The sequence below is a fragment of the Peromyscus maniculatus genome, chromosome 23, assembly GCF_049852395.1.
Source record: "Peromyscus maniculatus bairdii isolate BWxNUB_F1_BW_parent chromosome 23, HU_Pman_BW_mat_3.1, whole genome shotgun sequence".
Lineage (NCBI taxonomy): Eukaryota > Metazoa > Chordata > Mammalia > Rodentia > Cricetidae > Peromyscus > Peromyscus maniculatus.
In genome coordinates this window covers 12,701,837-12,719,684 of record NC_134874.1, presented here as the reverse complement: position 1 = coordinate 12,719,684, position 17,848 = coordinate 12,701,837, and the positions used below count along the sequence as shown (strand labels likewise).

General features: G+C 51.2%; 1 protein-coding gene and 1 long non-coding RNA gene across 6 annotated transcripts in view; one reads left to right on the top strand and one right to left on the bottom strand.

Annotated features, from left to right (window-relative positions):
• Ptpn11 (protein tyrosine phosphatase non-receptor type 11) overlaps positions 1–4,694 on the top strand; it is a 68,670-nt gene extending 63,976 nt beyond the window's left edge. For all 4 annotated transcript variants that reach the window (XM_006970778.4, XM_076560435.1, XM_076560434.1 and 1 more), the window contains exons 15-16: positions 234–326; positions 937–4,694. In XM_006970778.4, the coding sequence (XP_006970840.1) occupies positions 234–303 (70 nt within the window). In that variant the 3' untranslated portion in view covers positions 304–326; positions 937–4,694. The remainder of the gene's footprint in view (positions 1–233; positions 327–936) is intronic.
• Positions 4,325–17,805, bottom strand: LOC121825420 (uncharacterized). Of its 2 annotated transcripts, XR_013047626.1 has the most exons (5): positions 16,926–17,805; positions 16,443–16,627; positions 9,121–9,222; positions 8,249–8,344; positions 4,325–5,755 (listed from the first exon to the last, which is right to left on the bottom strand). It is a non-coding gene; the product is annotated as an uncharacterized LOC121825420 (long non-coding RNA). The 2 variants fall into 2 exon arrangements; XR_006067689.2 differs by lacking the exon at positions 9,121–9,222.
• Between the last annotated feature and the right edge of the window lie 43 nt (positions 17,806–17,848).

Sequence of the window (17,848 nt, the reverse complement as noted above, 5' to 3'; positions counted from 1 at the left end):
ACCTGTTCTGCTGGAAATGACCACGGTTCCTGTCTTGTGTGCACATGACTCCTTTATTGTCCTCCGAGCAGCCTTACCCCCACCCACGCTCAGAAGGCACAGAACTCAAGGCCCCTGCTGCTTTTCCAACTTCATAATGATACTGCGCATGTCCGTCTGATGTCCGTTTGGAGACAGAGCGGGGCCTGATGGGACATGGCGGGAGTTCAGGCGTCTTCCTTCTTCCTCTGCAGAATGAGGGAGGACAGCGCTCGGGTCTACGAGAACGTGGGCCTCATGCAGCAGCAGAGGAGCTTCAGATGAGCCCCACCAGTGGCGGCACGCAGGTATCTACACGCCACGGCGCTGTCTGGGACTGTGATGCACAGCGTTCCTAGACGGGCCAGTGATTTGTGTATGCCAGAGCAAAACGTACTGTGATTGAGCTTTGCAAACCAGCCTCTCTTCTCTGGCCTCGTCCCTCTCTAGGCTGGCTTAGGTTTGCAGCTCACTGAGCATTAAAATCAGATCAGGAACTGCGTGGGGGTGGGGCTGGCACTCAACAGTTGGCAGATGAGGAGCAGCCATCACTGTGCTGCCGTAGACCTGGGCTGGAGTGGCATAGGCCCTGCTACCTCTGGTCTCTTGGCATCGGGAGCAGCCATGCCTGAGGGCACGGGCTCCTGGGCTCCCCTGGCTTTTGATTGGGTCATTTCCCCGGGAGGTGCGCCTCTGTCAGTCACCATGGTTGACCCATATGGGTGACGCAGGCTTGTGTGGTACGTTAGAAACACACATAAAATTCCTGTCAGCGACAGTGTAGTTCAGCAGAGAGCGTTTGTCTAGCGTGTGTGTGAGACACCCTAGTTCCAGTGCCCAGCGCCCTCCAGAGAGTATGACGCTCTCCATGCTTATAGATATGTGCTCCCTAAAAGTTGCAACTTCTTTCTTCCTCAGATGCGAACTTTCACCCCTTCCCTAAAAATGTCCAGAATAGACGAGAAAGTTTCCAGGACCCACGTGTTCAGAAGCTCGCCCGCCCGGGTTGACTGACTGCTTTTTGAGAAGTGAAGTTTGGAACCATGTGAAGAGCATGAGTCTCGAGTCCAACCGGCACCTCCCTTCCTCAGATAAGGGGAAACCGCTCTGCGTGGTCAACAGCGCTGCTTTTAGAGAACTGGTTTTGAATTGTGGAAACAGCTAAATTGTGCTCTGCATTTTACACATTATGGGACTCAAATTCTAGTTATGGGCAGGATTTTGTTTCTTTTAATGACCTTAACTGATCTGATTTTTTACCCCCTCTCTTTGGGGAATCATGGGCCCCTTGTAAGAAGAAAGGACTTGGGGAAAGTCAGGAACAGCCTCCCCAAGAAGCCAGCAGTCTGTAAACCGCTCCTCATCTTATACCGACCGGCCAGGGGTTGCTTAGGGTCGCTTATCATCACCAGAGACTCACTGTTTAGTTCCAGGGCCCGGGAGGCCAGGCTGCAGGGTTGCACTGGTGAGGGCCTCTGGCGGTGCCACGCCCCGTGGGAGAGCAGGAGGGCTGGCTTCAGTCTACAGCAAACCGATGACGACCCCATGAGTCCACCCTTAAGACCCAGCCATTCCTTAGCACCCCACCTGTCACCACCACGGCATCGGGATTCTCCACGCTCCCTGCAGATGATGCTATGTTGGGGCACATTCAACACAGACTGACCCAGTAAAGGACAGTGATGAAGCTGGGATAAAAAGTCATGGCAGAAAGGCCACGGGAATCAGCGAATGAGAAGTCTTTCCTCCGAAGATGACCCCTTGGCTTCAGGTGTGGACAGAGAAGCTGTTTTGGGAGAAGTGACCATGTTGTCTTTGCACTGGAACCATCATCTTGTGTTAGACCCCAGGATGAGTGAGTGAGCAAGCGGCATTTGGTCCTCACTCGTTCCTGACTGACCCGCCCCGCCCCCTTTCTTCAGTCCTGTCTGGGCTTGCATGACGCCCACTGTCCTGTGGGGCTCCCTCGGGAAGTTGGAAGGCCGAGACACTGAGCTGCTGTCTCAGGGTGTCGTCCGGGTCGCTTCTCCTGGGTGTCTGTAGCCTCACTAGCAGGGTGGCTGGGCCTTTCTGGGCCCCCCAGGGCTCAACGGCAGAAGTAGCCAGGCCTTCCTCAGATTCGGGCCTGGAATGACCGTGACTTCTTCTGTGGCTGCCTGTGAGGGGATCAGACTGAGCTTGAGGTGTGTCGTGGAGGTGCCATGCTCTGGGGCCACCAGTCTGTCAGACGGCCCCCGCCCACGCCGTGGAAGCAAGTGGCTGTACTTAGCAAGAGCCAAGGCTGCGTGCTTATAGTGGCTGGTGCAAACGGTGGGCCAGGTGAGAAATGTACAGTGCGCATTTTAGAAGCTCCTGAGCCCATTTTTCTGGCACCGCACACGTTTTGCACCATCCTCACCTGAAGACCTGGTGTGGTAAGGGTGGGCGTGTTTGGGGACGGATGGAAGCTCGTTCCCGAAGCGCCACAGGTGGGTGAAGGTGATGCTTCGTGGGCCTCGGCTGAGTACGAAGAGCGGCAGTCCTGGCCAGGCCTCCCGTCAGCTCCCGTCAGCCGCGTGCGCTCTAACCAGGCAGCAGGAATTGCTAATGTGCTACCGTAAGTGCCTTCTCCAGAGACGCCCTCTGCCCGTGTGTTATCGCAAGAGCCGGTTTCAGCGAAAGCATCCGGATGACGCTCGTGACCCGACGGTGGCACAGCCCCCACTCACATTCTCTTGGCTTCGGTCCCTGGAAGGAAGGACTGGACCCTGCCCTCGATCGCTCCTTCTGAGGCCTCCCATTCCCTGACAACCCGAGGCAGTCGGGGAGCAGAGAGGCCGCCATTTTCTCAGAGCACGTGTGTTGATCCTTGCCCCTTCTCCACTGGACTCATTGCTTCAGAGCACAGCGTGGCCTGGCCATGCTCCCTCATCGGGGGAACGCGGAGGCTGCAGTCTTCTCACAGACCCTATTCTCTTTAGCACATTGTCACAATGAACCGTGTTGGGGATGGTGGTAATATCTAGATTCTGGACATTGGGGACAACGTCTCTCACCAGCACACAGAGATTGGCTGTCCAGCTGATCTACTGAGTTAACGTCTCTGCCTGCAGCTCAAGGTCCCGGAGCAGAAGACCCGTTCTGAGCCCACTCTGTTCAGTACAGCAAGTGGTTTCCTCCGGGTTCCCCTCCTAGAAGCCAGCCTGTTGTCACACCAGTAAGGAAACAGATTCCTAGGAGTCCCCAGGTCTCCCGGATCTGTCAAGTGTGGTGGTTGCAGGGTCTTGGTGTGTTGGAGGCAGGTGCAGTGTCTGGGAAGGTGTGGTATTGGAGGTGTGGATTTGAAGTGGTGGGAATGAAAGTTGCAGAGTTGGTTCATGAGCAAGTCAGAGGTCACAGGGCCAGAGTAGCCAGTGTGTGGACATCGGCTTCCCAGGCACAGAGTGACGGCATTGAGCAGACTGGACACGTGGTCCCCTCACTGCTGAGCCTTTTACATTAGAAACATAGGATTTTATATTTTGGGGAAAAAGTCGTCTAGCACATGGTATTGGGGTTTCTGGAAAGCCACACTTAAGAGTCTTACCTAGTAAGAAGGCTTACCCCTCTGATGGGCGGCCCGAGTGATGCCCCGGGTCACCTCTGCCGTTGCAGTGGGCGCCTTTCTTATGGCAAAACTGGGGTGAGAAAATGTTGTCAGCCGTCATCAGCTCTGTTCCTACAGAACTGGTGGCCATCAGTGGCTCAGAAGTGGTCAGCATTATTTCTAGGGTGTTTCCTGGGGGTTCATGAACATAAGCATTGGTTTCCTGTGCCGGGACTAAGGCAGGTGCACTCGTGAGTTCTGTAGATTCGTGATCCTTAGGGAAACAGACTACAGGCCAAAGTACAAGCCCAGGGCAGGCTTTGCCCCTGTCCGTTGTTGGGGACATTTTACAGCACACAGTCACCCTGGTTTCAGATGCCTTTCTAGGCTCTGTGCTAGTCTGGCATTTTGTTGAGTCTTCTCCCCCCGTTATGGAAAGATAAGCTCTTGCGTAGAGTGCGTTGCATCTCCCGTCACCAGCGGCCTGCCTCTCTCTCTGGGGGCAGGCCGCCGGTGAGAGCAGAGAGCAGTTATGTGGTGCTGTGGACGTGGCTGTGATCCAACTGAGTTTAACAAGTGTTCCTCTCAAAACCTCAATCATGGGGTTCACAGTTTGCCTGTTTATTTATGACCTAATTGTGACTCTTATTAATAAAGGCTAATGGGAAAGGCCCCTCCCTGAGACTGATGACTAGACTCACATTTAACTTCCCCACAGCATATGAAGCATCAGGCAGAGTATTAAAGAAATATACTATTTTATTGGTAAAGCTGTCCTTTAAAAGGAACATGTTTTTGGGTGTCATCATTTTGGTGTGAATCATGTAAATGTTGGCTGTTTGCTGCTGTTTATCACCCTTTAGCGTCAGGAGATGCACTCAGCTGCCTTTCTGCCCACACATGCAGCCCGCGGGTTTGTAAGTGACATTAACAGAACAGTTCGTGTAGGGAAACCTCAGAGGTCGTCACCTGCCCACCTGTGTCGCAAGCGTCAGCTGCTTTCTTAGCTGACGTCATCAGAGTATGTCTGCATAGACTCCGTGGATCGTCAGAGGCAGTGTATTTGTGAGCTGTCTGGAACTGAATAGTAGAATAAAACCATTTTCTTGTATTACGGCGTTTGTCATTCGCTTGGCCGTCGTGGGGCGGGGGGGAGGGGGGAGTAGGATGATGAGGAAGGGGAATGTTGTTGGCTCAGTCTGCCGCTCACACCAGGCGCCTCAGGCAGCAGCAGGTTCTGCTGGACGGCCTCTGCGGTGCTGAGCGTAGGGCTTGACACTCCAGGGTCTCCCTGCTGGCCCGCTCTGTGGCTGCCAGGGAGAGGCAGGGATTCTGGCTGGAAGGACTTGAGAGTAAACAAAGGTCCCGGGCTGTGTGTGACCGCCGTGGAAATGCTGCAGAACGGGGTTGCGTGAGCGGTGCTGAGGCGTGTGCATCAGGGGCAGCAATGTGCCGTGGAGACATCCGCGCTCCCTGTACAAGCCGTGTCCAAGCAAGGGTGCTGTCTTTATTTTCTAACTGTAGGGGGAGCCTGGGGCCACACCTGTGTTAGCGCTGGAGCCCACCCCAACCCCTCCCTGGGGGATTCTGGACAGACTTTCTCCTGCCGAGCCATGACCTCTAGCTCTAGGCCCTGTTCCTCCAGCCACAGCATGTACTGGGCAGGAGGAAATCATTTCATAAACACCCAGGCAGGTGCTTGCTTGTCCTCTCTTGGGAAGGGAAGGCATCCCGTTACCTACACTGTAAAATGCCACGGCCCTTAGGGTCCAGCCCAGGCATGCCATGAAGATGATCGGATCCACTGGGCTCTCCAGAAAACACAGGTTGCCTTTTAAATGCCAGGCTCTGAGCCATGCCAGACAGGTACCATACCACCTGACATGATGCCCACCGGCCAGGAAGAGCAGTACCCCTGGCACAGGTTAGAGGCAGCTGGTGGGGTGTTCCTCTGCAGGTGGCTGGCAGGGCCGAGAGCACATTGGGTAAAGAGAAGAGGAGCTGGAAGGCGGGCTCGATGCACTCACTGCTGGCCTCTCCACACCGTAGTTCACATCCTCCTGGGATCCTGGGCTGTGCACAGTGGGCAGTGGTGATGTCGTGAGGCCACGAAAGAGCCCACCAGTGCCGTGCCAACCCTCCACGATGGGCAGATGAAATGCAGTTCCTTCCCTGTGGAGATATAAGCAACACCTGGCCCTTCTTCATAAGGTCCCAATGACAAACCAGAGTACAGTTTCATCAGAGTTCACTCTGGGCTACCAATGGATTTATTGGGTGCCTTACAGGGCATGGGTGAAGGGTGATTGGCAATGTGGTCATGTGATCCTAAAGCAGCCTACCTGCAGCATGGAGGATGACTCCTGATAGCTGTGTAGATGGAGCCCCATTCATTTAAGCTCCCCAACCTTTAATACTCTAGCGACTGCAGAGGCCATCTCTAGATAGGGAGGAACTGCATGCACAAGGAAGAATGAAGGCCCCCCTCACACCTTCCCTGAGAGGGAGTGCTAGCCATCTACAAGCTCCACGTGATGGACTTGCAAGCAAGCGCAGCTGATCCAATGAAGATGGTGGTGGCCTCTCTTGGAGGACCAAATTCTACAGCAAGGAATCCAGGGCTCTTGGATTAGGTAGGTTGCCTTTCCACAGAGAATTTCCTGGCCCGAGAACCTACCCTCCATGTGGTCCCATCTCACATCTGCTTTGTGTCCCTTCATACTCTGAGGGGGTGAAAGGGGACCTTGGTCTTGAGAGCTTTGATTTCAGACACAATCCCGACCCCCAACTAGTTTGGATTCCAAAGTGAATTTGCACAACAATGAGCTAGAAGTCTACGGACCCAGTGGTGTTGATAGTTATTCTCATTTGCTTTTCTGTTGCTGTGACTAAAAACAGCTTGGAGAGGAAAGGGTTTATTCCACAAACAGGTTCCATCATCAAGGGAAAACCAAGGCAGGAACTCAAGGATCTTGAAACAGAAACTGTTTACTGACTTGCTTAGCTACCTTTTTTGCCTAGGGATGGTTCCGCCCACAGTGGACTGGGCTCTCCTATCTCCAGTCTGCCCACAGTCCAGTCTGATAGAGGCAATTCCTCCGCGGAGGTTCCCTCCTCTTAGTTATGTCAAACTGACCACCGAGATCAGCCATCACAGTAGTCCAGGTACCAAAGCCTGATATTCCTGTCACGCGAGGCCCCGATACCGCGGTGACCGGGAGTGTGGCTGCTGGGGAGGATGGGGAAAGAATGATGGATGAGCTCAGGGGTACAGTTTGATGGGATCAATGGAGCCTAATGTTCTGTCTCACAGGAGGATGATTATGGTTGACAGCAATTAATTGTGTATTTCAGAATGGCTAATTGAGGGGATTTTGAGTGCTCCCAAACACGAAGAAATGCTAACTGTTCGATGTGATGGATATGCCACGTATCCCAATCTGATCACACAGTGGATACCGGATTGAAATGTCACTCTAACCCCAGGCATATGTAAAGTTATGTCATTTCTTTTCAATTGAATATAGCTATTGAAGTAAGAGTTGAAAGCCAACTGGGTGTGGTAGCATGTGCCTGTAATCCTGGGAGGTGGAGGCAGACGGGAGTTGCTATGTATTGAGTCCAAGGCCAGCCTGGACTACATTCAGACTCTAGAACAAAGCAAATCAAAGGTTACAAGGAGGCAGCCCTGTACTGTGAAGCCTGTTTTCAGCTCACAGACAAATGAGTCTTAATATTCCCTGCGTAGAATATGCTTTGCTTTTAAGCGGTCTCAGAATGTGACCCTGGCTATCCTGGAACTCGATCTGTAGACCAGACTGGCCTTGAACTTACAGAGATTCACCTGCCTCTGCCTGGGATTGAAGGCATGAGCCACGATAGCAGGACCAGCTTTATACTGAAATATATAATAATTACACTGAAAAAGAATTTGTTTGGGGTTCAAATCCTCTACTCCTTAGCCAAGATTCAACCTCAAGATAGGTTAGTCGTTCCTGCCTTTGAGAGGTACAGTGCATCTGTGAATATACAAATGTAGATTCTGGTTGGAGTGGTTGGTTCCTGGGCCAGGGAGAGACCCTGGCTGGAGCTTCAGATTTAGAAGGGGGTAGCAGGAAAGGGAGGAAGAAATGCCTGCTGATTCCTTCCCCGTCTCCAACTCTAACTGCATTGTCTTAACCCACTGGCAAGTCAAGAGAGCCAAGCGGCACAGGCCTAGCAGCTATAGGGGCTTAGGATCTGTAGGGGCCACAGTCCGCCGTGATCCACAGGGCTCAGCTTCCCAAGGCAGAGCCAGGCAGAGGATGCTCTTGGGTGGAGGCTCACAGGACCCTCCCATCTAAAGAATGGTCGCTCTTCTGGACTGTTGGCAATGCAGTCTCAGAGCTCACTTCTGCATCAGATCTATCTGCCTGCCAGCCTGTTCTCCCCCCCTTCCTTCCCTCCTTTTTTTCTTTCTAACTTTTTGGACTAGGTTCTCATGTAGCCCAGGCTGGCCTCAAACTCACTAAGTAGGATGACCTTGAACTCCTGATCCTTCTGCCTCCACTCCCCAAATTCTGGGATTACAGGCATGGGACAGCACAGCTGGCTCTTTAAAAACTTCGCTTTGCAGTGCTGAAGGTAGAACCCAGGACCTTGGGCAACTTATGCAAGCACTCTTACCACTGAGCCGTAGTCCGAAATGTGCAGCTTCTCAAGGTCACCAGGACACCCATCTGTCCTCCTGTGGTTTGAGGATAGCTGTACAAGCAGATTTCCCTGTGGAGGTAAATGTTCAAGATCACATCCAAGCCTATGTCGGTTCCTCTGGAGGTGAGGGTCTGAGTTCTTTTTTTTTCTTTTTCTTTTTCTTTTTTTTTTTTGAGACAGGGTTTCTCTGTGTAAGTTTGGTGCCTGTCCTGGAACTCACTCTGTAGACCAGGCTGGCCTTGAACTCACAGAGATCCGCCTGGCTCTGCCTCCCGAGTGCTGGGATTAAAGGCGTGCGCCACCACTGCCTGGCTTCCCCACCCCCTTTCTCTGAGTTCTTACTTTACTCAATCAAAATTAATCTTTTGAGAGGGTTCTCACTATATAAACCAGACCGTTCTCCAACTCTGCCTGCCTCTGCCTCCTGAGTGCTGGGATTAAAGGCCTGCACCACCATGCCCAGCTTATTTTATTTTTTAAATTTTCCTTGATGTGTCCATGTGAGTCTGCCACATGTCTGCAGTGCCTGTGGAGGCCAGAAGGGGGCGTCAGAGCCCCTGGAGCCGGAGTTAGAGGCAGTTGAGGGTCATCATGTAGGTTCTGAGATTCAAACTCCCGTCTTCTGCAAGAGGAGCCAGTGCTCTCCAACCATGAGCCATCTCTCAGACCCTCATTTTACATTTTACATTTATTCATTTGTGCACCATCTGTGTGGGGGAGAGTGCATGTGTGCCAGCACATGTTCACGGGGGTCAGGGGATGATCAGAGGGGCTCTGTTCTCTCCCGTCACGTGAATCTCAGGGATCAAACTCAGTTCATCAGACTCGGTGGCAAGCTCCTTTACCTTTGGAGCCATCTTGCTGGCCCTCGGGTCTGAAGCCTGCCTGGTATCATGGGCTCAGCAAGTGTCCAGGCTATAGAGCAGATGGGGATCCAAAGACAGGATCTAAAGGAAAAAAAAAAAAAAAAAAAAAAAAAAAAAACCAACCAAGGCAAACAGCATCACAGACGTCTGGGAAGCAGCTTCAGATATTCTTAGACATCACTCCCATCGCCCCAGCTTGTGGAACCCCAAAGCACCTGCCAGATCCCTGTAACCATGGGAAGGGAAGGCAACGGAGAACGGGAATATGCTGAAATTAGAGTCTTCTCCGGAGCTGCAGATGCCTGAGTCTTGACAGGTTTCTAGGCTCGAAGAAAGTCATGTGTGTCTTCATTCACAGAGCTTCCCCTGTTGCTTCCGTCATGCTGAAGTGTATGGCAGGTCCTGGTGTGCGGCAGCAACCCTCACCTTCAGCTTCCGCAGCCCGAGCATTGGGGGAGCATGGGGCAGCCATTGGCACAAAGCTCTTTGTGTGAGCATTGGGAGAGCATGGGGCAGACATGGCTCTAAGTCCTTGACTACATGTTCGTGGTTGTACCCTGGAGGGTAGAATGTGCCCTCCGTTTTGGTGACGCTGTGTCCTTGTAATACATCCCACCCGCCAGGTGGACATGGATGTTATTGTCCTGGTAGTGCTGATGCCCCTCCCCCACCGGCCATGAGCTTTTGACCAGGGAGGTGGCTCAGCTTGAAGAGCATTTGCGCTCATCCAGAGGGCCAGGGTTTGATTCCCGGCATCCACATGTCTATAACTCCAGGTCCAGGGAATACAGTGATCCTTCTCTTCTTGCCTCCTTGGGCACTGTGTACACATGGTGCACATATATACATGCAGGTAAAACTCTCAAACACATAAAGTGAAATTAAAAAAAAAAAATCTACTATGGTACCAGGTATGAAGTGCTCATGTAGCGTGGGTCTCTCCCCCTCCTCCTTCCCTTCCCTCCTCCTCTGCCCTTTTCTCCCCCTTCTCCCCCCTCCGTTGAAGGTTCCCCGTTCCCCTTCCTCTCACCATCTGCTTCCTCTCTTTCCTCCCCCTTCTCTCCTCCTCCTCCTCCTCCTTTTGAAATGGATTCTCACTATATAGCCCAGTCCAGTCTTGTTGTCCTGCCCCAGTTTCTCCAGTGCTGGGTGATAGGCTTGTACCACCATGCCCAAATTCACTTCTTTTTCCAGGTGAGGAATCTAGACCGTGAGAGAGGACAGCTAAGTGGCTCACTTTGGGCCAGCAACAACTCTACTGATTTCATCCCCCCAGCCTGGCATTTTTATTAAAAATTGTGAGTGTGTGTGTGTGAGCATCAGGTATCATTCCCCGGGAGCCATCCACCTTGGCTTTTGAGACAGGATCTCTCACAGGCCTGGAGCTTGCCCAGGAGTCTAGGCTGGCTGGCTTAGCAGCCCCTGGCATCCTCCTGTTTCTGCTTCCCCAGGGCTCAGCTGTGCACATTCTGAGTGGCAGGATGCTGCAGCAGGAACTTCAGGTAGGGAGTGGCCTCCCTGCCTGCTCCTGGGCTTTAGGACCCTCTGCCTGTGTTTTTGAGGTCCTCTGCCTCCTCCCTTTGGTTTTTCCCCACCTCCCTTTGGAGCAAGTGTACCCCACCGAGAGGACAATGTTTGCACCCTCTGAATAACAATTTTGCATAAGAGCAGCTGGCATGTAAATGGTGCCAGTGGCTCCAGCTTTCTCTCCAGATTATTAATCATCCATTTATCCGTCCAGCAAGAGCTAAGAGGATGGGACAGAAAACATTTACGAGAGACAGAAAGAATCAAGTCAGGGCTCCCAGCATTTCTAACAAAAACTTGTTTCTGAAAATGGTTCTCCTGCCCTGCCAGATGGTTCAGCAGGTAAAGGTGCTTGCGGCCAAACTCGGTGACCTGAGTTTGATCCCCACATGGTGGTGGGAGAGAATTGACCTGAAAGTTGTCCTCTGACTTCCACATGCTACATGCGCGCACACACATAGGCAAAATTGATAAAAATAATAAAACAAGGAAAACTTTTTTTTTTCTGAGTATGGTGGGGTATACCTGCAATCCTAGCACTCAGGAAGTGGAGGCAAGTTCAAGGTCATCCCAAGCTATAGCGTGAGTTCAAGGCTAGCCTGGACTACATGAGATCCTGTTTCAAGTCAAAACAACAACAACAAAAACTGTGTGTGTGTGTATGTGTGTACACTCACATATGTGTGGAGGGAGGTCAAAGGTCCATGTCAAGTGTGTTCCTTATCTTTCTCTTAGTTTTTGAGAGAGCCTCTCACCAAAACCCGAGCTCTCCAATTTAGCTAGATTGGCTGGCTACCCAGCCTCAGGGATCCTCGTGTATCCACCTCACCGTTACCAGGGTTCCTGGTACATGTTGCCACACCCAACTTTCTACCTGGGTGCGGGAGGCTGAACTCAGGTCCACATGCTCTCATGGCAAGGGCTTTACTGACTGAGCCGCCTCTCAGCCTCCACACGGTCAGTCTTTTAATATGACTTGGTGGGTCGGATTAGTGTTTGCCCTGGCTCACTGGGGGTGGTGGGGAGTAATGGATAGGACTGAGTTGGGTCTAGGTGTGGAAAGCGCTGATGGGAAGCGAAGTGTCCACCTCCATCTCCTGTGTCCCAGGATGCCGTGGAAGACACACCTACGCCACAAAAGCTCGTTGGACTAGGCAACACATAATTATTTATTATCTATCTATCTATCTATCTATCTATCTATCTATCTATCTATCTATCTATCTATCTATCTATCCATCCATCCATCCATCCATCCATCCATCCATCCACCCACCCACCCACCCACTCTCCCTCCACCCACCCTCCCTCCCTACCTATTTCACAGGATTGGTATGTGCAAAGGCCCAGGGGCAGTGTGAGCCTTTTCAAGGGAGAACCAGAGACTGCAGTTAATAGAGGAAGGTGAGGAAATGGAGAAGCAAAGAGAAAGGCTGAGGCTGGACATCAGGAGGAAGGCCAAAGTTGAATCGAGGATGGTCATGGGCTGTGACCCACCCTGCTTCCATGGCCCTGGTCTCATCAACTCCTCAGAGTCCACCTCTGATCAGACGGATTTCTCCTTAGCTCTGTGAAGCCACAGGAGATGGGACTCTAACTTCGACACAGTAGATTGAAGAAAGCTGTGACACACACTAGTCCCAAGGGAAACAAAGTCCCAGGGAGGGTCTGTGAGGCACCCAAGATCTGGAGTGTGCTGGGATTTGAACTCAATCCCATCTGGATTCAACTAATTCTGTTGGTTCTACTTCTGACTATCAAGAACTGTACCAGCTACCCAGCCACCTCCACCAGTGCTGAGACGATTGCAGTGGTCTCTTCTCTGATCATGTCCTTCTTACTGCCGTCCACTCTGTCCTCACCTCCGTCCACTCTATCCTCACCTCCGTCCACTCTATCTTCACCTCCGTCCACTCTATCTTCACCTCCGTCCACTCTATCCTCACCTCCGTCCACTCTATCCTCACTGCTGTTCACTCTATGGTCTTCTCAGTCCAGCAGCCCTGAGGGATGCTAGGTCCTTCAGCTTAGAATTCTTCTGTGACTCCTATCCTCCCTTGGATGACAAGCCCCCTTGTTCATTGTTGGTTCTTACCTCCTCTGTGCGTCTCTTGATACGCTTCAATCATGAGCCTCCTTACTGTCCTTAATCAGACAAGGCATGTCCCAACCTCAGGGCCTTTGCCCAGCCTGTCCTTCTGCCTAGAATACCCTTATTCAAACACCTCACAGGCCTATTTCCTGTCAGGTTCAGCAGACATACTGTTTGCTACCTGTTGAGTATGGTTTTTAAAATCATAACCCTTTTGGAGACCCCGATTCCCTCTTTTTTAAAAAAAATTTCTCTCCCCAACAAGGTTTGCTAACTCACACCATTAGCTTAATTCACCTATGGCCCACCCTTCTCGACTGGGACATCAGCGTGCCTCCGCAAGGCATCTGACCTCACGGGTTCTGTGGTACCCTCAAACAAGGAGCAGTTGGTGCCTGGCATGGCCAGACTCACCAAATGGGAGCCTCTGAGCATCATTCTGCCTGGTACATACTGACACCTTCCTAGGTGGACCTCTTGTCTTACAGAATTCTTCAATAGTGCCAGTACTTGCTGTTGCCAGTCTCATGGTATACTCTTGTTTTTTTTTTTTTTTTTTTGTTTTTTTTTTTTGAATTTTTTTAAAGATTTATTTATTTATTATGTATACAGCATGTATGACTGCAGGCCAGAAGAGGGCACCAGATCTTGTTACAGATGGCTGTGAGCCACCATGTGGTTGCTGGGAATTGAACTCAGGACCTCTGGAAGAGCAGTCAGTGCTCTTAACCTCTGAGCCATCTCTCCAGCCCTATTTTTGAATTTTTGAGGCTGGGTCTCATGTGGCCTAGGCTACCCTGGAATTCATTCTGTGGCAGAGTCTGGTCTTGAACTCCTTCCTGATCCTCCCGTGTTCTCCCCTCCTGGGATTACAGGTATGCATCACCAAACCTTCTAGCCACATCTTCGGCCTTCTTGTAGATTTTTTAAGAAATTAATTAAATTTGAGCTAGGGTCTCACTTTATAGGCCTGGTTGGCCTAAAGTTCAATGTGTAGACCAGGCTGGCTTTGAACTCACAGAGATCTGCCTGCTTCTGCCTCCTGAGTGCTAGGATTAAAGTGTACACCTCCACACGTGGCTTGTAGTTTTTTGTTATTTTGTTTTTGTTTTTGTTTTTTTTAAAGTTTTTTGAGACAGGGTTTCTCTGTGTAGCCCTGGCTGTCCTGGAACTTCCTCTGTAGCCCAGGCTGGCCTCAGACCCACAGAGATCCACCTGCCTCTGCCTCCCAAGTGCTGGGATTAAAGGTGTGCGGCACCATTCAATCTTTTTTGTTTTCTTTTAAGGATTTGTCTTATTTTTAATTATGTGTATCTGTGTATGTGTGTGTGTGTGTGTGTGTGTGTGTGTACACAAGTTCAGGTATCTTTGAAGGCCAGAAGAGGGCATTGGATCTCCTGGAGTTGGAGTTACAGGTGACTGTGAGCCCCCAACATGAGTGCTGGGAGCCAAACTGAGGTCAAGAGCAGTCTGTGCTCTTAACCGCTGAGCCATCTCTCCAAGTCCCTCTTGTGGTCTTAAAATGTGTGTTTCTTGGTAAGCTAGGGAACTCAGGTGAGAGAGACAGTGATCTCATGTCAGCTAAACTCCAGAGTGCCAGGGAGGATCGGCCCACGTTTCTTGAGAAAATGGGAAACGGGCCTTTGGTCTGGGATAGAATCAGACAAATAACTCCTACAGAGCAAAAAGCCAGCAGCTGCTCTGTGCCCTGGGTTTGATGTTTGGGGCTAATTTAAACCCAGGAAACGGCAGGCTTATTAATAACCAGCCAGGAGGGTGGTGGTGGTGGTGGTGGTGGTGATGTGTGTGTGTGTGTGTGTGTGTGTGTGTGTGTGTGAGAGAGAGAGAGAGAGAGAGAGAGAGAGAGAGAGAGAGAGAGAGAGAGAGAGAGAGCGCCTTAGAATCTCGATTGAAAAGGCTACATACTGAGCATCCAAAATAGGACCCTTCTTAGCGTTCTGCTGTGCTCATTTGCAAATTAAGGGAGGCATTGTTTTAAAAATAATTGAGTCTAATTTTGCAAGTTTGAGAGATGATTCTGCCTGGTTTAGAACATCTTTATGATGCGCTGAATGCAGCCTGCTCTCAGCCACTAAGCTGAGCTGGCCGCTTGTGTACACCCAGATGCTCAATGGAGCTAGCTAGCCGCTGCTGGAGCTGCCTTCACAGAAGAATGGCATCTAGCCAGCTGCATGCCCGTCATCCCAGGACTCAAGGATAGCCTCAGTTACGTAATAAGTTTGGAGCCAGCCTGGGCTACATGACAGCCTGTCTCAAAAAAAAAAAAAAAAAAAAGTGATAGCTAGGGTCTCCAAGTTATATTTGGTGTTCTCTGTAAACCTTTGGAGTTCTGTCCTTTAGAGATCTCTGAAACCATCTAACTTACCCACCCCTCCCCCTGTCTTATGGGTATGAGAGCGAATGCTCAGAGAGGTGAAGGAATGGGTCTAAGACCACACAGCAAGGCAGTGGCAGAACTCAGATTAGAATCCATCCCTGTCACTTGTCAACTCGACACAACCTACAGTAAGTAACCTGAGGAGGGAGTCTCACCTGCGGGATTGCCGAGAACAGACTGACCTATGTATGGCCTTGTCGGTGAGGCATTATCTCAATTGCGAATTGATGGAGGGCCCGGCCCACTGTGGGCAGTGCTGTTCCTAGGCAGGGGTCCTGAGCCGTATAAGAAAGCTGAGTAAGCCAGAAGAGTGAACCCCCGGGCAGCCTTTCTTCATAGCCTCTCCTGTGCTTCCTTGGCTGTGAGTTCCTGCCCCGATTTCTTCAATGATGGGTTGTGACAATATGGCTGTGACCAAGCTGACTTTGGTCAGAGTGTTTTTTATCACAGGAACCAGACCCTCTCTCGTGTGGAATGAGAGCCAGCAGGTGCTCTGAAGCACAGTTAACGTTCTTGGGTGTCCAGGTACGCCTAAAGCTCAGGCTCTCTCTCTTTGCTAGGAGAACATCCAGCACCCAGTAGCGCCGTCCTGAGACTTGCAAGGTCTGGCTTGCCCTTCCGATTGGAAGTGGATGGAGAGGGGTGGGTTTCCCTGGTGACTGTACTGCTCAGTGTCCCGCTGTCTCAAGGCCTCGGGGCCTCACTCCTGATGGAGAGTGAGGACACTTGCCTTCCCTTGCGTGATGGCAGTTAAGACCCACTTATAGCCGGGCGGTGGTGGCGCACGCCTTTAATCCCAGCACTCGGGAGGCAGAGCCAGGCGGATCTCTGTAAGTTCGAGGCCAGCCTGGGCTACCAAGTGAGCTCCAGGAAAGGCGCAAAGCTACACAGAGAAACCCTGTCTCGAAAACCAAAAAAAAAAAAAAAAAAAAAAAAAAGACCCACTTATAATCTGAGTGTGAAATATTCCCCCAGGCTCGTATGTTGAGCTGTTTCTGGCCCACTGAGATAGGAGGAGCCTCTGCCTCCCACTCCGGCTGCTTTGGTGAACTCTGCCTTTCCCCGCTCCGATGGATCCTTCCCTCTCAGACTGTGAGTCAAAATAAACGGCTCCCCTTTAAATTTGCTTTTTGGGGATTTTTTTTTTTTTTTTTTTTGAGCTGAGGACCGAACCCAGGGCCTTGTGCTTGCTAGGCAAGCGCTCTGCCACTGAGCTAAATCCCCAACCCCGCTTTTTGGGGAATTTTGTCATAACAATTAAAAAAAAAATGACTAGCGGCTCACACAGGCTGGTAGGAGTCAGCATCCACGATGGGCCTTCCGCAGAAGATGATTTCGCTTCCTATGGTGGCCGAACTCCAAGATTTTCCCAAGAGCGACACTTGGGGGCTCAGCAGGGTCCAGCGGTCACTGCCGTCTTCAGAGCATGGGGAAAGCGAATCTCTCCCAACATCCTGCTTCAGGGGTTCCTGGAGGGCGGCAAGAGGGATGATGATGATGATGAGGAGGAGGAGGAGAGGAAAAAAGAGGCATCCAAATGGAGTCTGGCTCTCTCTGGAGAGCATTGTGGCTGAGAATGCTCGTTGGCCCCAGTGTTGACTCCGCCATGATTTCTTGGACTCCCGAATTTGATAGGCCAATTCGCGGCCCCTGGAGGAAGACTATGACCTTATTCTCCTTTGAGGCTAGGTGACCCCATCTTAGATGATGCAGTTGGGACTTGTTGGGCCTTCCAGGGACTTTTCTCTAAAAGACCCTTGCTTTTACCTCATTTGTCCTACACTCCGGAGCTTAGATGTGGTGGCTGGGATCAGGTAGTCCTTTCTGACAACGAAGTGAGCACGAAAAGGGAGTTTTTATATGGTGGCCGAATGATGTCGAGGGAGCCAGGTTCCCTGAGGCTCTGCAGTTGCTCTTATTGATTTGGTTTTTGGAGCCGGCCTATGTAGAGCGGCCTGGCCTCTAAGCTGCAGTGGTCCTCTTCTTTCCGTCTCCTGAGTGCTGGGATTACTGGCGTGCACTTATTGGCTTGCCACTGTATTAAAGTCCATGCTTTGTTGGTCTCAATGGTTCCCAGTGAGTATTCTGCTATAAAAGGAGTATAATCGAACTCTGAGTAAGCCATGAAGATTCAAGTTCTCCTGGGTGTGGGCATTCCAAAATACTGCTCTCAGATGGATTTCTCTCTAGCTCCTATCCCGTGAGACTCTGGGGGGTGGAAGGAGATGGATGGCCCAGCTTTGCCACCTCCAGCGCCTGATTTAGGTCTTCAGTAAGGCCCAGGCTTGATGACATTTGGTTCTGAAGAGAGCTGGTTTGACTCCAAGGCTGTGGTTGAGAAGGGGGTTTCTGGGAAAGAAGCAGGCATTGACTGGGTCCGTCACAGGTGTCACCCCATGGAGATACAAAGGGACCCACAGGGGCTAAAGCACTCTTTAGAGGCGGTCCAGCTGGGGCTGACCGAGCATCTCGCTCGCTCAACAGTGTCTCCCAGGGAGTGGACCCATCCTTACACTACCTTTCTTTCTGTTCCAACAGCCCAGGGCCACACACCCATCCGGGAGCAGACAGTGCCCCGATCCTTCTCCTGAGTTCTCAGCTGTGTGCTTGCTACATATTTTAACTAAAGCATTTAAAACCGCTCAGAACCCAGCACCCATCACCATGGATACTCATCACTGAAATCCTTT